General features: G+C 39.0%; 2 protein-coding genes across 8 annotated transcripts in view; both read right to left on the bottom strand.

Annotated features, from left to right (window-relative positions):
- Positions 1-88: 88 nt before the first annotated feature.
- mpl (MPL proto-oncogene, thrombopoietin receptor) lies at positions 89-14741 on the bottom strand. Of its 5 annotated transcripts, XM_071486415.1 has the most exons (16): positions 13821-14741; positions 13501-13614; positions 13224-13293; positions 9005-9099; positions 6963-7083; positions 6503-6672; positions 5992-6146; positions 5209-5365; positions 4945-5059; positions 4291-4445; positions 3646-3788; positions 2871-3030; positions 2626-2695; positions 2204-2291; positions 1893-2045; positions 89-650 (listed from the first exon to the last, which is right to left on the bottom strand). In XM_071486415.1, exons 1-16 carry the CDS (start codon positions 13828-13830, stop codon positions 621-623), a joined length of 1806 nt encoding a protein of 601 aa, XP_071342516.1. In that variant the 5' UTR covers positions 13831-14741; the 3' UTR covers positions 89-620. The 5 variants fall into 5 exon arrangements, with proteins under 5 accessions (XP_071342516.1, XP_071342512.1, XP_071342514.1 ...); XM_071486411.1 differs by having other exon boundaries at positions 89-2045; XM_071486413.1 differs by having other exon boundaries at positions 89-2045; positions 13466-14741.
- A 130-nt stretch (positions 14742-14871) lies between these two features.
- Positions 14872-17925, bottom strand: part of tie1 (tyrosine kinase with immunoglobulin-like and EGF-like domains 1) — a 41375-nt gene continuing 38321 nt past the window's right edge. For all 3 annotated transcript variants that reach the window (XM_071486409.1, XM_071486408.1, XM_071486410.1), the window contains 4 exons: positions 16845-16885; positions 16399-16495; positions 16201-16300; positions 14872-15932 (listed from right to left, as the gene is read on the bottom strand). In XM_071486409.1, coding sequence (XP_071342510.1) covers positions 15861-15932; positions 16201-16300; positions 16399-16495; positions 16845-16885 — 310 coding nt within the window. In that variant the 3' untranslated portion in view covers positions 14872-15860. The remainder of the gene's footprint in view (positions 15933-16200; positions 16301-16398; positions 16496-16844; positions 16886-17925) is intronic.

Genomic DNA, 17925 nt, shown 5'->3' with positions numbered 1-17925 from the left:
GGCAAGAAAAGCTGCTGTCTGTTCTGTCAATACTCAAGCTTCTCCTATGTTACTGTTTGACATGTACCCAAGAAAGTGTGAATGCCACTGGAAGAAAATAGAGGGTTTTTAATATTTATTGTAAAAAATACAAACCCTCAAGTTATAATGTAAAGCATTTTGGCTACACATCATGTTCATGTCAGCCTCCTAAAGGGGGATTCTGAGGAACTCATTAAAAACAATCCACAAAAGATACATACAGTATTAATGAGTATAACAACAAACCATGACAAAAAAACAGTGGAAGAAGATCTGAAAAACTTGATTACTGTTCTTTTTCTTCTCATGCAATTCACTTAGAATAGTAATAAAATATATACATTAACTGATGTTGAGAGGAAGTTACATTCAAATGATAGATAAAAAAAACAAAAAAGTCCCTATCATGGCAACTTACATTTCTGTTTCTCCATTTCTTTTTCTTTTTTTTTTTGTTTTTTACTTTTTTATCCAGATTACTCTAAGTGTAGAGCAGTAATTAAGAGTACACAGATCACTGGTAATTGGTCTTACTGTACAATACAGTCCTCAGTAATACTCTCACGAAGTATCTTCTGAGCTGCTGTTTCCTCTCGTGGTCAAAGACAAAGCAGTGAAAATTTCCAGCCCTGATGTGGAGGAAAGACTTACACCGTTTCAACCAAAAAAGTAGTACATAATATATGTCTGAATATCTTAAACAGTATTAGAATCAAAAGCATCAACAGTAATAAAAATGTGATATTCTTGTTTTCAAATGCTGATTAGTCCAGCTAAGTACTTTATCTACAAATCTTTGCTGCATTCCTGGCATTTAATCTCCAAAAGTCATTATCAAAGGTGACAAATGATCAAAATTAGCCCCAGTGATACTGCAATGGTAATTACATTCTGCATGGTAAATGGGGATGTGGACGATTAGTCAACTTAATTAAATGTTGCTACCCTCTTCAGTCGGCACCAGAAATACTAGTGATATACATTTTTTAACATGTAGGTCCAGTCCTACCACAGTTGTTACACATGTGCACTTCCTGATTCACACTCCACAGTTGGTGGCGATAACGCGCCACACAGGAATAGGAGTATAGGGCCAGGAGTTTAACACCGTTTGGCTGTCTTGTATTGTTTATAAATGTGGGTGACACCGGATCTCTTTGCACAACCTCTCTTTAAAACAAGACTCCATTTTGTTATCTGGAGTTTGTTGTTGTTTTGGCTGTTTTTTGGCCTGTATGTAGGCGTCCAACTGGTACAATGTGTGACCACATTCAAGGTATGTGGATTTTAACCTGCATGGGTACAATCTGTAATGCTAATGTGAGCCACACTTGGTAAACCAATATGAATCTGTTTACCCACAGATGCTGTGATGCTGCTGGGTCTGAAAAGGTAACGTAGCTCATCACGGCACTTCTGACAGCTTTCTGACTGTTTTCTTACTTTAAGATTAGTCGACTAATCTAAGTTTATATTTCCATTTGATCAATGTTCTGTGCATTCTTATGTCAGTGTGAAAGCGCATTATATACATTAAAATCTGCACCACTGTACGTTCAGCTGCAGGGTAAATTAGTATAGAGGTTGCCTGGTCCCCTTGCAGGAGTGACCCTGTAGTCACATCTGTCTGCAGCCTCAGCCAGAGGCACATAGGAGTGGTTCAGAAAGTCGCTGCCTAAGCAAGGTGGGACACAAACAGAACCATCAGTGCAGCAACACTGAAATGTCTGGAGATCATCCCCCACCCCCGGGACTCCTTTCTCTCCAACCGTCTCATACATATACTTGTTTCCGTTTGGGCAAACAATGGTACTGTCTTTGTTCAGAGTCACATAGTCTGGAAAGACACTTGTCCCAGGGCTTCCATCTACCTGTTCTCCGCTGGAGAGGCTTCCCTCTGGTGACAGGAGCTGGGTGAATTCCTCTAACTGCTTCCCCAGTCCTGAAACCTCATCTTCAGACATTATCTCCACCACAGACGCAGTGGTTTCCTCACAGCACTGCTTTGTTGTGAGTGGAGGATCCTGTAGAGTGAGTACAAAATACTTAATGGTTGTGTCGTTTAAGATTATCTATATCCTCTTTGATATACATACATTTCTAGTGCATCATATGGCTAAATTCTGTTTTTACACTAGAAAAAAATAAAGTTCATGCATCATACATTATTTAAGTAATTTACCCATTTCTGCCGGTTGATCTCTGTCAGAAAGACTTGTAGGACTTTGTCAAGGTTGGGCACCGGTGGCCAAAAATATTGCTTCAGCTTCCTATAAAAACACAACAGACATAAAACATAACAGATATGAAAAGCATCTTTAAACTGTGTCGTTAAGACATTCAGTAAAAGGAATGGGTAAACTCTTTGGACATAAAGTAATAAAGTATTTGAAATGATTGTAGGATATAAAATGTGAGAAAATTACAAAAATGTTTGAGCCATTGTACAGTACAAATTGATACCACTTTTTTTAAAAATGGAGTTAGGTGGCTGTCACATTATGTTAGAATTTTTTTTTTTTTTTTTTTTTTTTTTCCCTGTCGTGTAATCCTAGTACAGTAAATGACTGATTACATTATGAATGAGCTGGAGTAAGATCCTACCTGAAGTACATGTAAATGAAGAGAGCAGTTACCATTAACGTGGCAGGGATACACAGCAAGGGCAACATGCCTGAAAAGGTTATTTATACTGCATTAAAGTTTGAATGATATAGGATTTTTATTTGAGTAACAAAAAAACATTTTATACACCACTACAATTGATATCTTTTCTGCAAATTGTTGGGGATTATTAAATAAACAAATGTGTTTTATGCTGATTTTTGCCACACTCAGTGGGAGCTTACCTAAATCAGTGTGGTTGTAACCAGTGACCACATCCGACCAGTCACTCCAGTGGCCTGAGTATATGGACCCAATAGGTTTAGCTCTGACCTTAAAGTTGTACTGCTTCCCTGTTGAAACCCCTATACATGTACCAGTCTCTGGTCCCTCTAAGGAAACTGTCTGGGGACAAAAAGGTTGATTTGACATTCAATATTAACATTATCATCACTGTCTCACTGTATTCCCCTTCAATTATATTCATGTTCCCTCACAATACTGTGTTTAAAAGGAATTATTATCCATTCCTGTCACATTTGCACATATATTTTTTGACACACTTTTGGACATTTCATTGTCTTGCAACCAATTAATCATTTTGCTGATTTTTTTGGGGGAAAAAAAAAAAAAAAAAAACTCCATGTAAAATTGAAAATTATTTGCTTTGGCACCATCTGGTGATAATATCAGGAATGACACCAGCCACATAATTTGTTTTTACAATCAAAACCTTATGCCATCAAAATGACACAAGTATACCAATGTAAGTATACTAATGTATGTACAAAATGTGTAATATATCTGGAAGATGAGTGAACACTTACGAAATTGGAAGGGAAATGCAAGAAGTTTTGAGCGAACACAAATAACTATGGTATAACATATTTTAGAAACAAACAATCCTAACATGGCCCTAAAATATCTTTATTATTACACAATTCTATAATATTATATTATTACATTGAAAAATAAACTACTAAAATAAAATAAATAATGCTACTGAAAATTATATCTTACCAGCCATGCTTCACCCTCTCTGGTCTGGCAGCCAACTTCATACTGCAGGTGAGCCGACAGAGACGGAAGAGGAGCCTCCCATTTTAAGCACAACTTGTATTTCTTCAGTGTTCCTCTCAGATGACTTGGTGGGGACGTTTTGACTGAAAATACACAGCACACACAATTTGTCAGCAGACAAAGCCTGATGGGTAAAGAGGAGGTAATGTAATTAGGCTGTAGTTAGACTCTTACTATTACAGTAACTGAGAAATTCAGTCTACCACAAGTAATGGAGGTAAGAAAGAGACCTTATCTACCTAGATCATCTGACTTCTGTATTGAGAAGCTCCTGAGCTAACCTGCTAACCTTCAAAGTGTGCCATAGATATGAGTCACTTTAAAGGGTGTGTTGAATATTACAAATTATTTAATGTGACGTGAATGTTTGAGCAAATCTGGCATTTGATTCATATATGAGATAGATTTTATATTACATACTAATACATGTACATTTCTATGTATTATAAACGAGTTGTACCACAAATAAGTCCGAGTTCTATGGACATCAAATCATATGAAAATTATTTAGCTAATAAAAAATATCAAAAAGTTAAAAACAGCCAGCACATCCAAAAGGAAAAAAAAAAAAAAAAAATCACTCACTGATCTTGTTAAGTGTAAACGCTTGAGTATAGAAGGTTCTGCTGAGTGGAGCTGGAGTGCTGCTGAGTTTGACCCTGATCTTTTTGGACTCATCTCCACGGAAATGACACAGGTCAGTGAACGTCCCATTGGTTAGGCACTCAGTCCATTCTTCACTGCAAGGGTCATAATATCATGTTCAATCCCAGCCAAAGAAAGTGAACATATACTCAAAAGAAATAAACACATTGTTTTACGCTTGCAGCTACACTACTGGTCAAAAGTTTTAGAACACCTCAATCCTCAATTGATATCTTCAAAGTTTGGTTATGACCTCACTTACTTTTGCACCATTTAAGGTTATTCACCGGACTTCAAAGGCTTAAATTCCAATTAAAACCTGGAAGAAATGTGTTCTAACACTTTTGACTGGAAGTGTTCATTATGTTCAACTGTTTTGGTCAATATATGATGAGGAATGAAGGAATGATGACAGGAAAGAAATACATGGCAAAGTGTTTGCAACACTGTGTCTTTGTTGCTCAAAGTAATGACAGGACGTAATGAAAGTCTTGGTATTGCAATAAAACTGAATAAAACATGCCATTACACGAGCAGAAAGATTTGAGGAGTTTAAGCAATCACTGATGGGATGTAGTGTGACTTTTGTGCTACCTGAGACCTATCTTGTAGAAAAGTTTGTACACTTTTTCCACACCGTATCTGCTCCCGTTCCACTGACAGGTGATGTTTTGCAGGTCAGAGGTGTAGCACATTAGTGAAATATCATCTGAAAAAAAATAAATAAAAATTTACCACTGTAGTATTGCATCTATGAAATAAGAGAAAGCAATGTTTTTCTATGGATAATTTTAACCAACTCCTACTCAGTCATCCACTCATTCATACTCTTATGTATGAATGAGTATGTAAACACACCTGCACTCTGGGGAACCATGGCTCGCACGGGGCTTGACCAGCTGCTCCAGTGACCTGCACTTTCACTAGGGGCACATTTGACAGTGACCTGGACCTCAGTCTCCTCCCCTCGTACCAGAGAGTCTAGAATGTCTCTAGTATTTTTAGACATCTTTTTCTGTAGAAATCACAAACATCATACATTTTGCAACATTACTCATCTATCTTTTTTTCCACCCACTGTAATTACTGATACAGTCCTGTAGGTGAAGGAATGTTTCTATAATACTCAACGAACAAACAGACACCACTAAAAATAGACTATGGAGTTTAGTGCAATAAACATGTTTGTCATAGTAAAGGAAAACAAACAAATCACTGATGTGTTTCATTGATTAATAAATCTGTCTTATAACCGACAAACTGACAAAAGGCAGTAAAAGATTATCAGTCGATGATTACATCAATAAATAATACTTTTAATTAAAAACAAATATTAAGCTTTAAACTTTCCACTAACCTCTGATTAGCTGATAAAATAAATTTAGAACTTAATTTATTTTACCCATTTTATAAAAAATGTTTTCCTATCTTTCAAGTCTTGACACACATTAAACAGAAAAAACAAAAAAACAATTCTGAGGCTCCAAAATAGATGCTCTAGAGAGACAATATACATTTGTTATATGTTAACTAGCACTTCTTTATATTACATTAAAAATGTGTTTATGTTTACACATACTATTCATTATCTTGACTTCAAAGTCATTTTAGAAGGACAATCGAATGAAGAGTTGTGTGTACCTCTTTCGTCTTCTCTCCAAGCCCCTGGGAGGAGTATCGAATCCTATTCATTACATCTACACAGTATGTTGGGATCTTTGTTTGCCATGAAACCAGCAGCTGCCCTGCTTGGCCATTTTGGTTTAAAGACACAGAGTAGGGGGCATCAAGGAGAACTAGAAACAAAAAGATGGGAGGAAAAATATTCATAACAATCGTTAAGAAAGAAGTGTTTGATAATTAAGTCATCATTTGAGAATAGGGTCCGAATGCACCCATCGTCACCTACAGAGTGGGGGATAAACAGCGAGAATTATGAATAACAAGTGATGGTTAAAAATCACTAAGACTAATAATGGCTTGGGTTTACACACAAATTGTATGTATGTATGAATGACCTAATTGGCTATGTAGCAGTTACATGCAGTACAGTACAAGTTACATGCTTTAACTTCATGATGAACAAGGTTTTCAGCAAGTGCTTAATTCTTTTTTGTTGAGGAAGGAAATATTGTTAAAAGAAATGTCTTACAGTGGTCTTCCACAGAGACATTCCGACGGTAGACCCTGGTGTTGGTGCTGTGCTCCACGACTTCTAACTGTGTTTGCTCATACATATAAACATCTTCTGAAGGAAACACACAGATGTGAAGGAACATTCCCTCCTCTGGTCTCTGGACACACCTACTCTCTTTCAGCGGGCTTGATTGGCACAAATGAAACACAAGAGACGTTGCAATATGTATTATTCAACCAATAAAACATTAATACCATCTCCCATACAGGTAAGTGCAGTTCGAAGTGCTTACTAATAAGACTAATACTTGGCCTTGATAAAGACCAGGTGCGGTCAAAAAGTCAGTCATATTAAAATTAGTGTATGGAGTATGAAAAATTCATCAACAATGTGAAGCAAAGTACTTTTTAAGAATTGTACTGGTACTCTCTGAGTTTCCTTAAAATACAAAACACAATCAAGAACAAGAACATACCCGTCAAGGGTGTAGAGCAAATCATAAGTCCTATTGTCTGCAGTCTCAAAGAAGCAGGTGAAATCCCATCCTGTCCGGGTGAAACATTTAGGATCCTTCTCATCCTTTAAGAGCAAAACATCTGTTCCAGACACAACAAACATAATACATGACTGGTAGAATAGAACAATTCCCCCAAAGTCAATCAATATAGTATTTTATAGTATTTTGTAGTTATTCTATTGTTGCAACAAGTCAGTGTCTTAGAATAAGATCTGTTTTGCAAAAAATGTTGTCACAACAACATGGGAACCAGACTCATTCATACATACAAACTATCTTGCATATTGGGACTTGGGGGCCGGGCAGCCATGCAGATAGCAGCCTAACTTAGCAGCTTCCCGCAATTAGCATCTACAGCGCTTGCCACTTGGCCATAAACAGTTTACAGTCCAATAAAGTTATAGTAGGGTCACATAATAAGCCTTGAAGAAAACAGATGAAGTTAATCCATGGTGAAGCACCTGCACAGCACACCGTGATTTACAAAATCCATGTGGATTAGTGTAGTGCTAGCATAAGCCATCTAGCCACAGACAGGCAACAGCTGGAGGAGAGCAGGGCAAACTTGGACGTGATCCTTCAAGAACAGAGGCTTTTGCCAAGAAAACAGTGAAACGCTGATGGAAATCAAATAAGGCATTTTTAAGAGACTGAGACACCCACTTCGCGTTCAGGATAGAGGAAGACACAGGGTGTTTTTAGGAGAACCTTTGGAGCAGAAACATATTTTTCTATGTTCACCATCGGGGCACATTTATATCCTTTTATGACATTATATGCTTTAAAAAATGACCAGTTCAACATGAACTCTCCTCTTCGCTATGCATATTATCTGTTTTGTCCACTATGTAATACAGGGGGCTGTAAGTACCATCTATTACTGCTTATTTCTTCTTATAGAGGGCCTTCTACCCCAGTGGGAGAGTAAGGTTATACCTCAGAGCCATCAAGACATCTCAGCTCCCACAGGGTCATATATAGGACCTCAGGTCATGGGGTCATTTCTATATTATACAACATGTTCCAAGGTCCAAAGTTTCAATTTGGTTTGGAGTTTGTTGGTGTAGCAAAAGGTGTAAGGTTAGCTTAGAGACAAGAGAGTAGATACCCTCAAATAAATACAGTAACACCAGGTTTAATTAAGGTAGTATCATACAGTGGCAAAGACAAGGTGGAAATTGTTTTTCCTTCAAGAAACACCTCTCAGAACCAGCCAATGCAGAACTTAAAGGAATGGGTTTTTAAGTCTTTTCAGCCTTATACAAATCTGGACCTAGAAGGGGGGAGTGAGAGTTATGAGGGTTTAATTAGGCAGTCTGAAACCAAAGACAGGAAGGGAAGACACATTATGGTAGGGGGAAGACTGGAGAGAACTGAAGTCACCTTTCTAAAATATATGCACCACTGGGAGCAAGCTGGTCCTTTTTAAAGCAATTTTTCAATGTAATTTCAATCTAATGTTAACTAAACCTCAGGCCTTATGATTTGTGGAGGAGATCTGAATGTTGGATTGAACCCCAAGTTGGACTCTTCACAGTGGCCCAATTCTCAAAGCAGCTCACTTTGCAGAAAAATCAATAGTATAATGCAAGACTCTGGCATGAGTAATTAGTAAAGTCATTTTTTCAAAGGGGATTTGGATTGGGTTCTGCATTTCTTGGAGAAAACTTGACTTAAAAACTTTCAACAGTTGAGGGAGCATAATGGCTTGGTCTGGCAAGTTTTTTTTTTTTTTTTAGATTCTTACAGCTGAGGAGAGTGTTTATTTCAGCATGAAGAGCTGACCTAGGTCTCAGAGCCATCTCTAAACTATACATGTGCCTTCGAGAGCTAAGCAGGGTAAACACATCCTACAAAACACACAACTTTGGGGGTTGTAGTTAACATTCAACATTTTCATCATTAATAAACAATAAATGGCGAAAATGCAGGTCTTCATTAGACTGAATTACTTAAAATTGTATGTCAACTGTGCAAAATAAATCATCCTTAATCCCTACCTTCCCTTGTCAGGTGATTGACAGTTCCATCTTTGCAATGTATCCCAGGCACAAAGCCCACTTGAATCCACAAGCTAATAAAGAGCATCATCCACCTGCAGGACACATTCATGGTAAACTTGGGCATCATATGGTGTTATGCATCCTAAACCACCACAAGGCACTGAAACTAACACAGCACATCCCCCTGCCCATATGTATGAGTATTGTGTGTTGTCTGTTTTGCAATACTGAGTTGGCATGAGTGGGTGGGGTTAAGCAGTGCTTAGGGTTGGCCAATTGTCACAAACTGTGTCAGCAGGAAGCATACTTTATGTACAGTGGAAGTAAGCTCCAGAAAAAGGCAGTTTTGGAGGAAACACAAGTTATGCTGTATATTTATATATTTTGAGTTAATGATTTGACTCAATAAACAGGAGGTACTACTGCTGATGAAATCTAGTAGTCTAGTCTCAGTCCATTACAGTGCATTCAATATTCAGACCCCCTCACTTCTTCCACATTTTGTTATGTTGTAGCCCAATGCCAAAAACCTTTAAATACATTTTTCCCCTCATGAATCTACACTCAGTGTCCCATGATGACACAGCCAAAATTGAATTTTAGAAGTGTTTGCAAATTTATTCAATAGGAAAAATTTAAATATTACATTGACTTATACATTGACAGTATTCAGACACTTGAAATTTAGCTCAGGTGCCTCCAGTTTCTCGAGTGAAGGCCATCTGTGTTGATTGGGCATAATTTGGAAATGCACATACCTGTCTAGATATAAGGTCTCACAACTGACCATGCATATCAGAGCAAAAACCAAGCCATGAGGTCAGAGGAACTGCCTGCAGAGCTCAGAGACAGAGTAGTATTAAGGCACAACTCTGGGGAAGGCTACAAAAATTTCTGCTGCATTGAAGGTTCACCACTCTGGCCAAGCTTCAGAGATGCTCTGTGGAGAAACTTCCACAGTGGCCAAACGGAAGCCTCTCCTCAATGAAAGACACACAAAAGCCGCTTTGAGTTTGCAAAAAAGCACCTTAAGATTCTCAGAAACAAGGTTCTCTGAAACCAAGACTGAACTGTTTCCCCTCAGTTCTAAGTATCATGTCTGGAGGAAACCAAAGCTCACTTGCCCAATATCATCCCAAAGGTGAAGCACGGTCATAGCAGCATTGTACTGTGGGGGTATTTTTCAGCAGCAGAGACAGGAAGACTGTCTCAGGGTTGTGAGAAAGGTGAACAGAGCAAAGTACAGAGACATTGAAAACCTGATCCAGAGTGCTCAGCACCTCAGACTGGGCCAAAGGTTCACCTTCCAACAGTGCAATGACACTTAAAGCACACAGCCAAGAAAACTCAAGGGCTGCTTTGGAAAACCCAATTAAACATCTCTAGAGACCTGAAAATGTCTGTCCACTGAGAGACTCCATCCAACCTGACAGAGGCTGAGAGGACCAGCAGAGATGAAAGTCAGAAAAACCCCAAATCCAGGTGTACAAAAAAGAAGACTCGAGGCCATAATCACCTCAAAAGGCGCTTCAACTGGGTACAGAGTAAAAGGTCTGAATACTCGTGTTATATTTCGTTTTCTCCTTTTTAATTAATTTGCACAAACTTTCTAAAATTCTGTTTTTGCTTTGTCATATGGGATACTGGGTGTATATTGATGAGGGGAAAAAATAATTTGAACAGTTTTTTTAGACTGCAACACAACAAAATGTTAAAAAAGTGAATAAAGCAGGGATTGGCAGTGTATCTCTCTGGGTTTACAGTTCCTTCCTTACTTAAAATAAAATGTTCCAATTCAAAAGAAAAGCTTTTTAATCAAAGGTATGGAGTGAGACATTAAAAAGGCTTTATGCCCTCATCCTGGAAATTTAGGAATAGAGAACACTCAGTAGAGATGTTATCAAAGCCTCAATCAGATTCGTAATGCCTCAGTGATGAAAAAACGTGTTTACGCCACATAAGGAAACTTGCCCAAACAGCCTCTGCTGATTATCTCTGTTGATTTACCACATCCTGAACTACTGCAAAACAGCAGGTTATACCAGCAAGGTGCTATTCTTCATACATACCTCAACTAATCCAGTCTACATGCAGGGCACTCATATTTATACATTTAAAAAAGACATGAGCAATGACTGGACACTGGGATTTAGCATCAATGTGAATGCACTGAATGGCTGCTACAGACAACATTTTTTGGAGGTCCACAATAGGAGTTCATTTAAACCTGAGGGACCTGTCTTACCGTCTGCATAATCTGTGAGATAAAAACCATACAACAGATGTAAGTTTGGAAAACCGGATATTAAAAATTGTTTTATTCAATCTGTCTTAATTAAATGAAAATGGAAAGTCTATACAATGTATACTTATTAAAGTACATTACATGTAGATGCAATCATCAACTTCTAGTAGAATTTATTTCTTTTGCTTACATTATCTCAAACTTAATGATATAACCATGATAACAGTTACGAACATTGAAATGAGTCATTCACATCGAAAAATGAGGATGCACCTCGAAAAGTCTAGGATAGTCGTGAATCCAAATGAACTGAATACACGTGCAATCTGAAGCCATCTCTAAAGAACTGAAAAGCCCAGCTACTCAGGACAACTCAACATATCATTGGTTCTTAGCCACCAGCTAATGCAGACAATCATAACAACCAATACATCTGGAGAATCCTCCACATTACCAAAGGTCAAACCCACTTAGGCCACTTACACTTCATTACAGAAACACACTGAATGCCCACTAATCTATTTACAACTGGAATTACGTACTGCCTGGTGGTTGCATGCCTCTATCAACCAGTCAAGTTGCACGAAATATGGTCACAATCTCATGCTCTGTTCCTGAGTTACATTGTTTAATAATGGCAAGAGGGACAGAACATTATTAATTATTATTATTATTATTATTATTATTATGTCCCAAAGACAATGACCTTTGACCATTTGGATATAAAATCCTGTCACATCTTCATTTTTTGTTGAACATTTATATTCAACTGTGACATAATTAGCATACGAATTCTTGAGTTACAGCTAAAAACATGTTTTGTGAGGTCACAATGACCTTGACCTTTGACCACAAAATTCAGCCAGCATGAAGGAATGAAAATTGTTTCTCCTGAAGAGCTTACTTTCTCTCAGCTGAGCACTGTCCCTCATAGAGAGCTATTATCCAGCCAAACAGTACTGTTTAACAATATCTCAATACCTCCTGCCAACATACAGCTTGTATCCACCACACTGCTCATGCTATGACATTATTTCCTGCTACAAACACCAAATGATCAACTTAGGAGGCCACCCCAAGGTATTTAAAACACACACTGTTCCCTATTTACTCAACTATAATAAGATTGAATATGTACCACTACTATGATCATCGTCATCTGTGCTTGTGATCTGTATGTTAACTGTTAAAAATTTACAAAAAACAGTTAATATGTTGATGTCCAATCGGGCAGCCATGGAAAGATCTTACTGTTTACTAAAGACTATCATATTCAGTCAAAAAACACTTTCTCTTCTTGATGAGGTTCTCAAGCTCAAAATGCACTTTGTACCAGGAAAACACATTTCTCTGCAAATGGGTGCTGACCACAGACTGATATGATCTTTACTGGCACAGTGGGGCCTAGATGGCTGTTTGATTAAGCTGTTTTTGAAAGCTGTACACAACCAAGAAGTGTCTTCTTGACTTTGAAAACCCAGATTTCCAAAATGACAATAAACCCTCAGGGTCAAACAGCCGCATGACAGGCACTGCAAACAAGGCAGCCAGTAGATGATTTGCAGATACATCGTTATCATCTGTATGAATCTTCATTACATGATGATAAACAGGATGGATGAGCCTGGAATGACTGTGAGAAAAATGTAAAAATGTTTAGGCTTCCTCAGTAGAAGCACTCTCATAACTCAGGGAAGAGTCAGACCACTGGATATCAGTGCCTATTATAAGAGACTTAATAAGAAAGGTGGGTAAGTTTAAAAACTACAATGCAATATAGTATGCAATATAGTTCCAAGGCTGATTTCTGAGCCAAGCCAAACACTGCTTTATAATCTATCCTCCCTGTCCGATGGTGATAAAAATCATCAGCAGGCAACTATATGAACTGGCCAAATTGTCTCGTCAAGTGTATGACATATATTTAAAGTAATTACTCCAAGAGGAAACACACATTTAATTAATACTCACCACCTGAAAGCTGGAGGATGGCTCAGAGAAGCACAGCTTGCTCCATGGCGGAGGAAGGCCCCTGTACTCACTTTGGATTTAAAGGTCAATTACAAGAGACTAAAAATCACTCCATGTGTCAGTTAGCGTAAACTAGCTTCATATAGCTTTACATTACATAGCTTATATAGCTTACAAAAATGTTTCTAAAATGTTTTTCAGGCAACATTGCATCACAAAATCACAAAAAAAAACCAACCAACCTCTGAAGCCAATGTTTATAGAGCACTACACCAACCTGCCGAGGCCGGTGTTAGCTTAGCAGAGAGGCGCGGGACAATGCGGTGGCTGCGGGAAACGTCGGCCTTAGCTCCTGCTAACATTTTATCATTCCCGGACGAACAGTAAACACCTGTGTGATCAGAAGAAAAATCATTTTGAAGGTACACCCAGCTGCTGAATAACCATTAAGAAGTAACGTTTGGACCCCACTATCCATTAGTGCGATGCTGGGGTCACCAATGGGGCTAAATTGGTGGCAGCTTTGACCCATTATCACTGCTAACAAACTCCAAATGTCCACATGAACCACTGCGACATGAATCCACTTGTCCTTACCTGTGGCCATAATGCTCTAAACACTAACACAAGCAGCTTCCCGGCGCATTAGAGTGAGTTGCTACATGTTTTCAGTTTGTTGTTGGTGACAGCATGAAGCCAGGAAACATAAGCTAAAGCTAAAGCTAAAGCTAAAGCTAAAGCTAAAGCTAAAGCTAAAGCTAAAGCTAAAGCTAAAGCTAAAGCTAAAGCTAAAGCTAAAGCTAGCTGTAAATGTTGCTAACTGCTCGCATAGATGCACTTGGTCTGTATAGGTTTGTAGTGAAAGTTAGCAAGCTGTAAACTTTTATCTGCTACTTTTCATCCAAAAAAAAAACAAACTTTATTTCAACTTTTTATCCAGCAGCCACCTGTATGTGCCCAGGATGATAAAATATCTATATATATATTTGGATGCTAAGTTTGTGTCCACACTGTTTTAGAAAGGCGCTGTTTCAACCTTATGGTCATATATTGGAGGCTGCAGTTTGTGCACTGAATTGTGTTTCTATTATTTTTTTCCCACCCCATTTATCAGTGAGGGGTAGACTACATGACAGAAACACCTGTCTGTATGTTGTGAAACAATTCAACAGCAGCACGAACTACAAGCCTCCAAAATGACCTGAAGTTGAATCAACACCTCTTAAAAACAATTTCAAGGAAAACTGAACATTATAACGACAATGAAATTAGGTTTTATTGCAGGACAGTCGTGTTAGACTGCATTGATTTTTATCTCGGTGCACCTAATAATCTGCCAACTGTGTTTTCAAACATGGGAGTAAAATAGCCTGTGTCTGTGTGCAGGAGTCATCAGGAAGCTGGCCCACTGAGACCATGTGTGACAGACAGTTTTAAGCCTGTGGTTAGCTTGTCTAGGAAATTCAGTGACAGATCAGCTCAGTGCAGCAGGGGAGATCAGTGTTCCTGAACTCTCCAAGGACACTATGGCCCCCAGTAGCCTGGCCTGCGGTTTCCCACCATGCTCGCTGGCAAGCAGGTCAACAACAATAACATCATCAAAACAGACACATCATCGTAATCCTTGCCAAAGTCATTGTCGTCAGTGTAAATTTAACTACTTGTGTTGATGAGTCCAGTCATCACACAAAAGCTTTATTCAAGGAACCAGTTAATGAAAACATACTGTACAGTCTTATGTGATGGATACATACCATACATTGCGTTAGGTTGCATAATGTTAAAGGTAAACTATAATGTTGGTAGCTGGTAGAGAGACTGTGCAGCAGCCCTGTATTAGTAGCATTTTTCAGACGACTTCTCTTGTGGTTGAGCTTTGCATGCAACACACTGAGCCTCTATTATGGTTGCACTTGTATTAGTCTGTAACTCTGACTACATTCAAATAGGAGGCTTTGAAACACCTATGTGTTCTTAAAAAAGAGACAAAGTATATACAATAGTAGTTACATTCACATGGCAGTGATAGGCAAATACTAAAAGACACAGATTGCATGAATGGTCTTAAGTGCTACATTGAATGTCTTTCGTCCTTTTCTAACAGAATGAGAACCTGAATGTTTGTGATCCACACTGTGCCTTTTAATTTCATCTTCATGAAAAGATTTCCTTCTCCATTTAGAGTAATGGAGAGAAAACAAAGTCCAGCATTGACACCCCACAGACCCTGTGGTGTTTCAGCAAGTCACATAGCTCCTTATTTGCCACTTCCCCTCAACACTCAGAGAAAAGGGTCCAGCATTGTAGCCTTTGTTACAGCAAGAGGTACAATGTTGTGGTCTTTTTTCTGGGGATGGTTTTTCATGGCAAGGGGTCAGCAATTCCCAAAAGGTTGGCAGCAATCGCATCTTTCCATCCCAGCCCAGCAATACTCCACATCTCCTAATACCACTGATATCACCGCACTCCACACAGTGTCCTTTCACAGTCCTCCATCTATAGCTGGGTGGTTCTGAAAGTGCGCCGGGTCCTCCTGTCTCGACGATGAGAAGCAGGGAGGTGGCAGTAACGTGGCGACCATCCTCGGGACTTCCTCTTGGGGCTACGCGGCATTCTAGGGTCTGGGGGGGCTGGTAGTCAGGCCTCCTCAGCCGTGGCGTCTATCCCAGCGTAGGTGAAGTTCTCAAAGAGAGCCATATTCACATAAGCCTGGAAGATGGCGGGGAGGTTTGTGGTTATACATTTTAAAAACTGACAAAAACTCAAGGGCAATGCATCTCAGGCATATTACTGCATGATCTGTGTTTTAATGCTGGTTCCTTTTGCCCCATTTCTCATTGCAACATGAGGAGGCAAACCTACTACTGTGCTAGTAGCAATGGGGTAACCATCTTGGAAGAATGTTGTCCCAAATGGCAACAACAGGACATTTTCCTATTCTTCCCTGTTTGCCTGCATGGTGTGAAAGCAGCATTACCTTCCTGGCCTCCTGCATCCTGTTGAGCTGGACAGAGATTTGGGAGAAGGGGGGTCTCTCATAAGGCCGATCCCTCCAGCACTGCTTCATCAGCTCATAGCTGGACAGAGAGAGAAACATGCATGAATATGGTAAAATAGAGGGGAGAAAAAAAAACAGAATAAGCTAATCATTAGCTACAATGTTCTGAACACTTACACCTCATCATCGCAGTTTTTGGGTTTCTCCATCCTGAAGCCTTGTGGCAGTTTTTCATAAAGCTCAGCGCATGTCATCCCACAATATGGTGTGCCACCTAAGGCACACACACACAAATTAGAAAACAGTTTATGATCATGCTGAGGATGGGGATTGTGGGTAAGGTAATGATAAGGATCGTAACTACTGTGTTACTATCAATCCAAACACAGGAAAACACAACACAATGTCGATAAGATTGCAAAAAAAAAAAACTGCAAGATCCCCCGAAACCTGAAGAACTGCTCATCAGCTGTTTAGCAAAGACTAAAATGTAGGAGTAGACACTGAAGATCACTGGAGAAATTTGTAATACTGTATTCAGTATTACAAATTTTCGCGGGAGTAGATGGTAAAGCTTTTGTGCTGAGAGCCACTGGGTCATTTCGACTTGTGTACTCACTTACCTAAGCTTACAATTTCCCAGAGGAGAACACCGAAGGACCACCTGGGAGAGGAGATACAAAGATGAGACAGAAATGTCAATAAACTAGCGAAGACATAAAGAGAAAAAGGACCAATGCATAAGATTTTTATAATAACTGACTTAAAGTCACCTCAGACTTTGTTTGTTGATCATTCATGATAATATAAAAGTTGAAACTTTTTAATAAATTAATTTGATTTTTTTTAAAAAGCTGATTTTACAATGCATTGCATGGGGAAAAAAATGCATGATGCCATTTGAATATTTAAATAATCAAGCACGGGAGGACTTTGATGATATTTCATTTTACTGATCAAAGTGCAGATCTCAGCTTTAGCACGCAATCTGATTAGCAACTGAACACACGTCACAATACTGTGTGGTAGATCATATGGGCAGACAAGCACTGTTTGCGCCGACTGCCTCCCCCCTTGGTCCTAATTTAATTCAAGTCTTCTCTTCTGTACAGTACGTTTCGCCCTGTCACGCAGCTTGCTCTCTGTCTTGCCCTCACACCCTCTCTCTTATTAATCTTTACAAATCTCTCAGACTCTACAGGCAGCCTGCACACTTCTTCCGTTAGCTGTCCTGCGCTCTTCTAGCTTGTTCTCCACTGTGTATAAATAGGCTCCAGTTGACAAACCAACGTCTGAGTCTGTCTGCTTAGTTGTACCCAAGGTTTCCTGGCTGTGCTTATCAGTTACACTGCACACTATTATCACTCTGCCAGTGACGGACGGATGATTTGTTGTTTTCAGTGGCAAGGCACTTTGTGGTGCACATAATAGAAACTTCACTAGAGTATGAAGTAATTTCAATAACGTTCCTCCAAAGCTACAGAATAAACGAGAGGGAAGGCTAACGATTATAAGTTTTTGATTAGAGACTGCTGATTGTCGGAAAACAGTACCTATCTACTTCAGGAAGTGTTCAATAACCACTTAACCAATGTTTCTAACAGCTGCCGTGTCTCCTGCCATGCCTCTCATTTCACCCATGAAGTTCTCAGAAATATTTCTGCATGTTGGAACTGCAGTAAAATCGATAAAGACATATATACT

The sequence above is a fragment of the Trachinotus anak genome, unplaced genomic scaffold (genome assembly GCF_046630095.1).
Source record: "Trachinotus anak isolate AG129_WGS33_773 ecotype Australia unplaced genomic scaffold, CSIRO_AGI_Tana_v1 ptg000010l, whole genome shotgun sequence".
NCBI lineage: Eukaryota > Metazoa > Chordata > Actinopteri > Carangiformes > Carangidae > Trachinotus > Trachinotus anak.
Note: the sequence above shows the minus strand (reverse complement) of the source record. Positions and strands in the feature narration are given on the sequence as shown.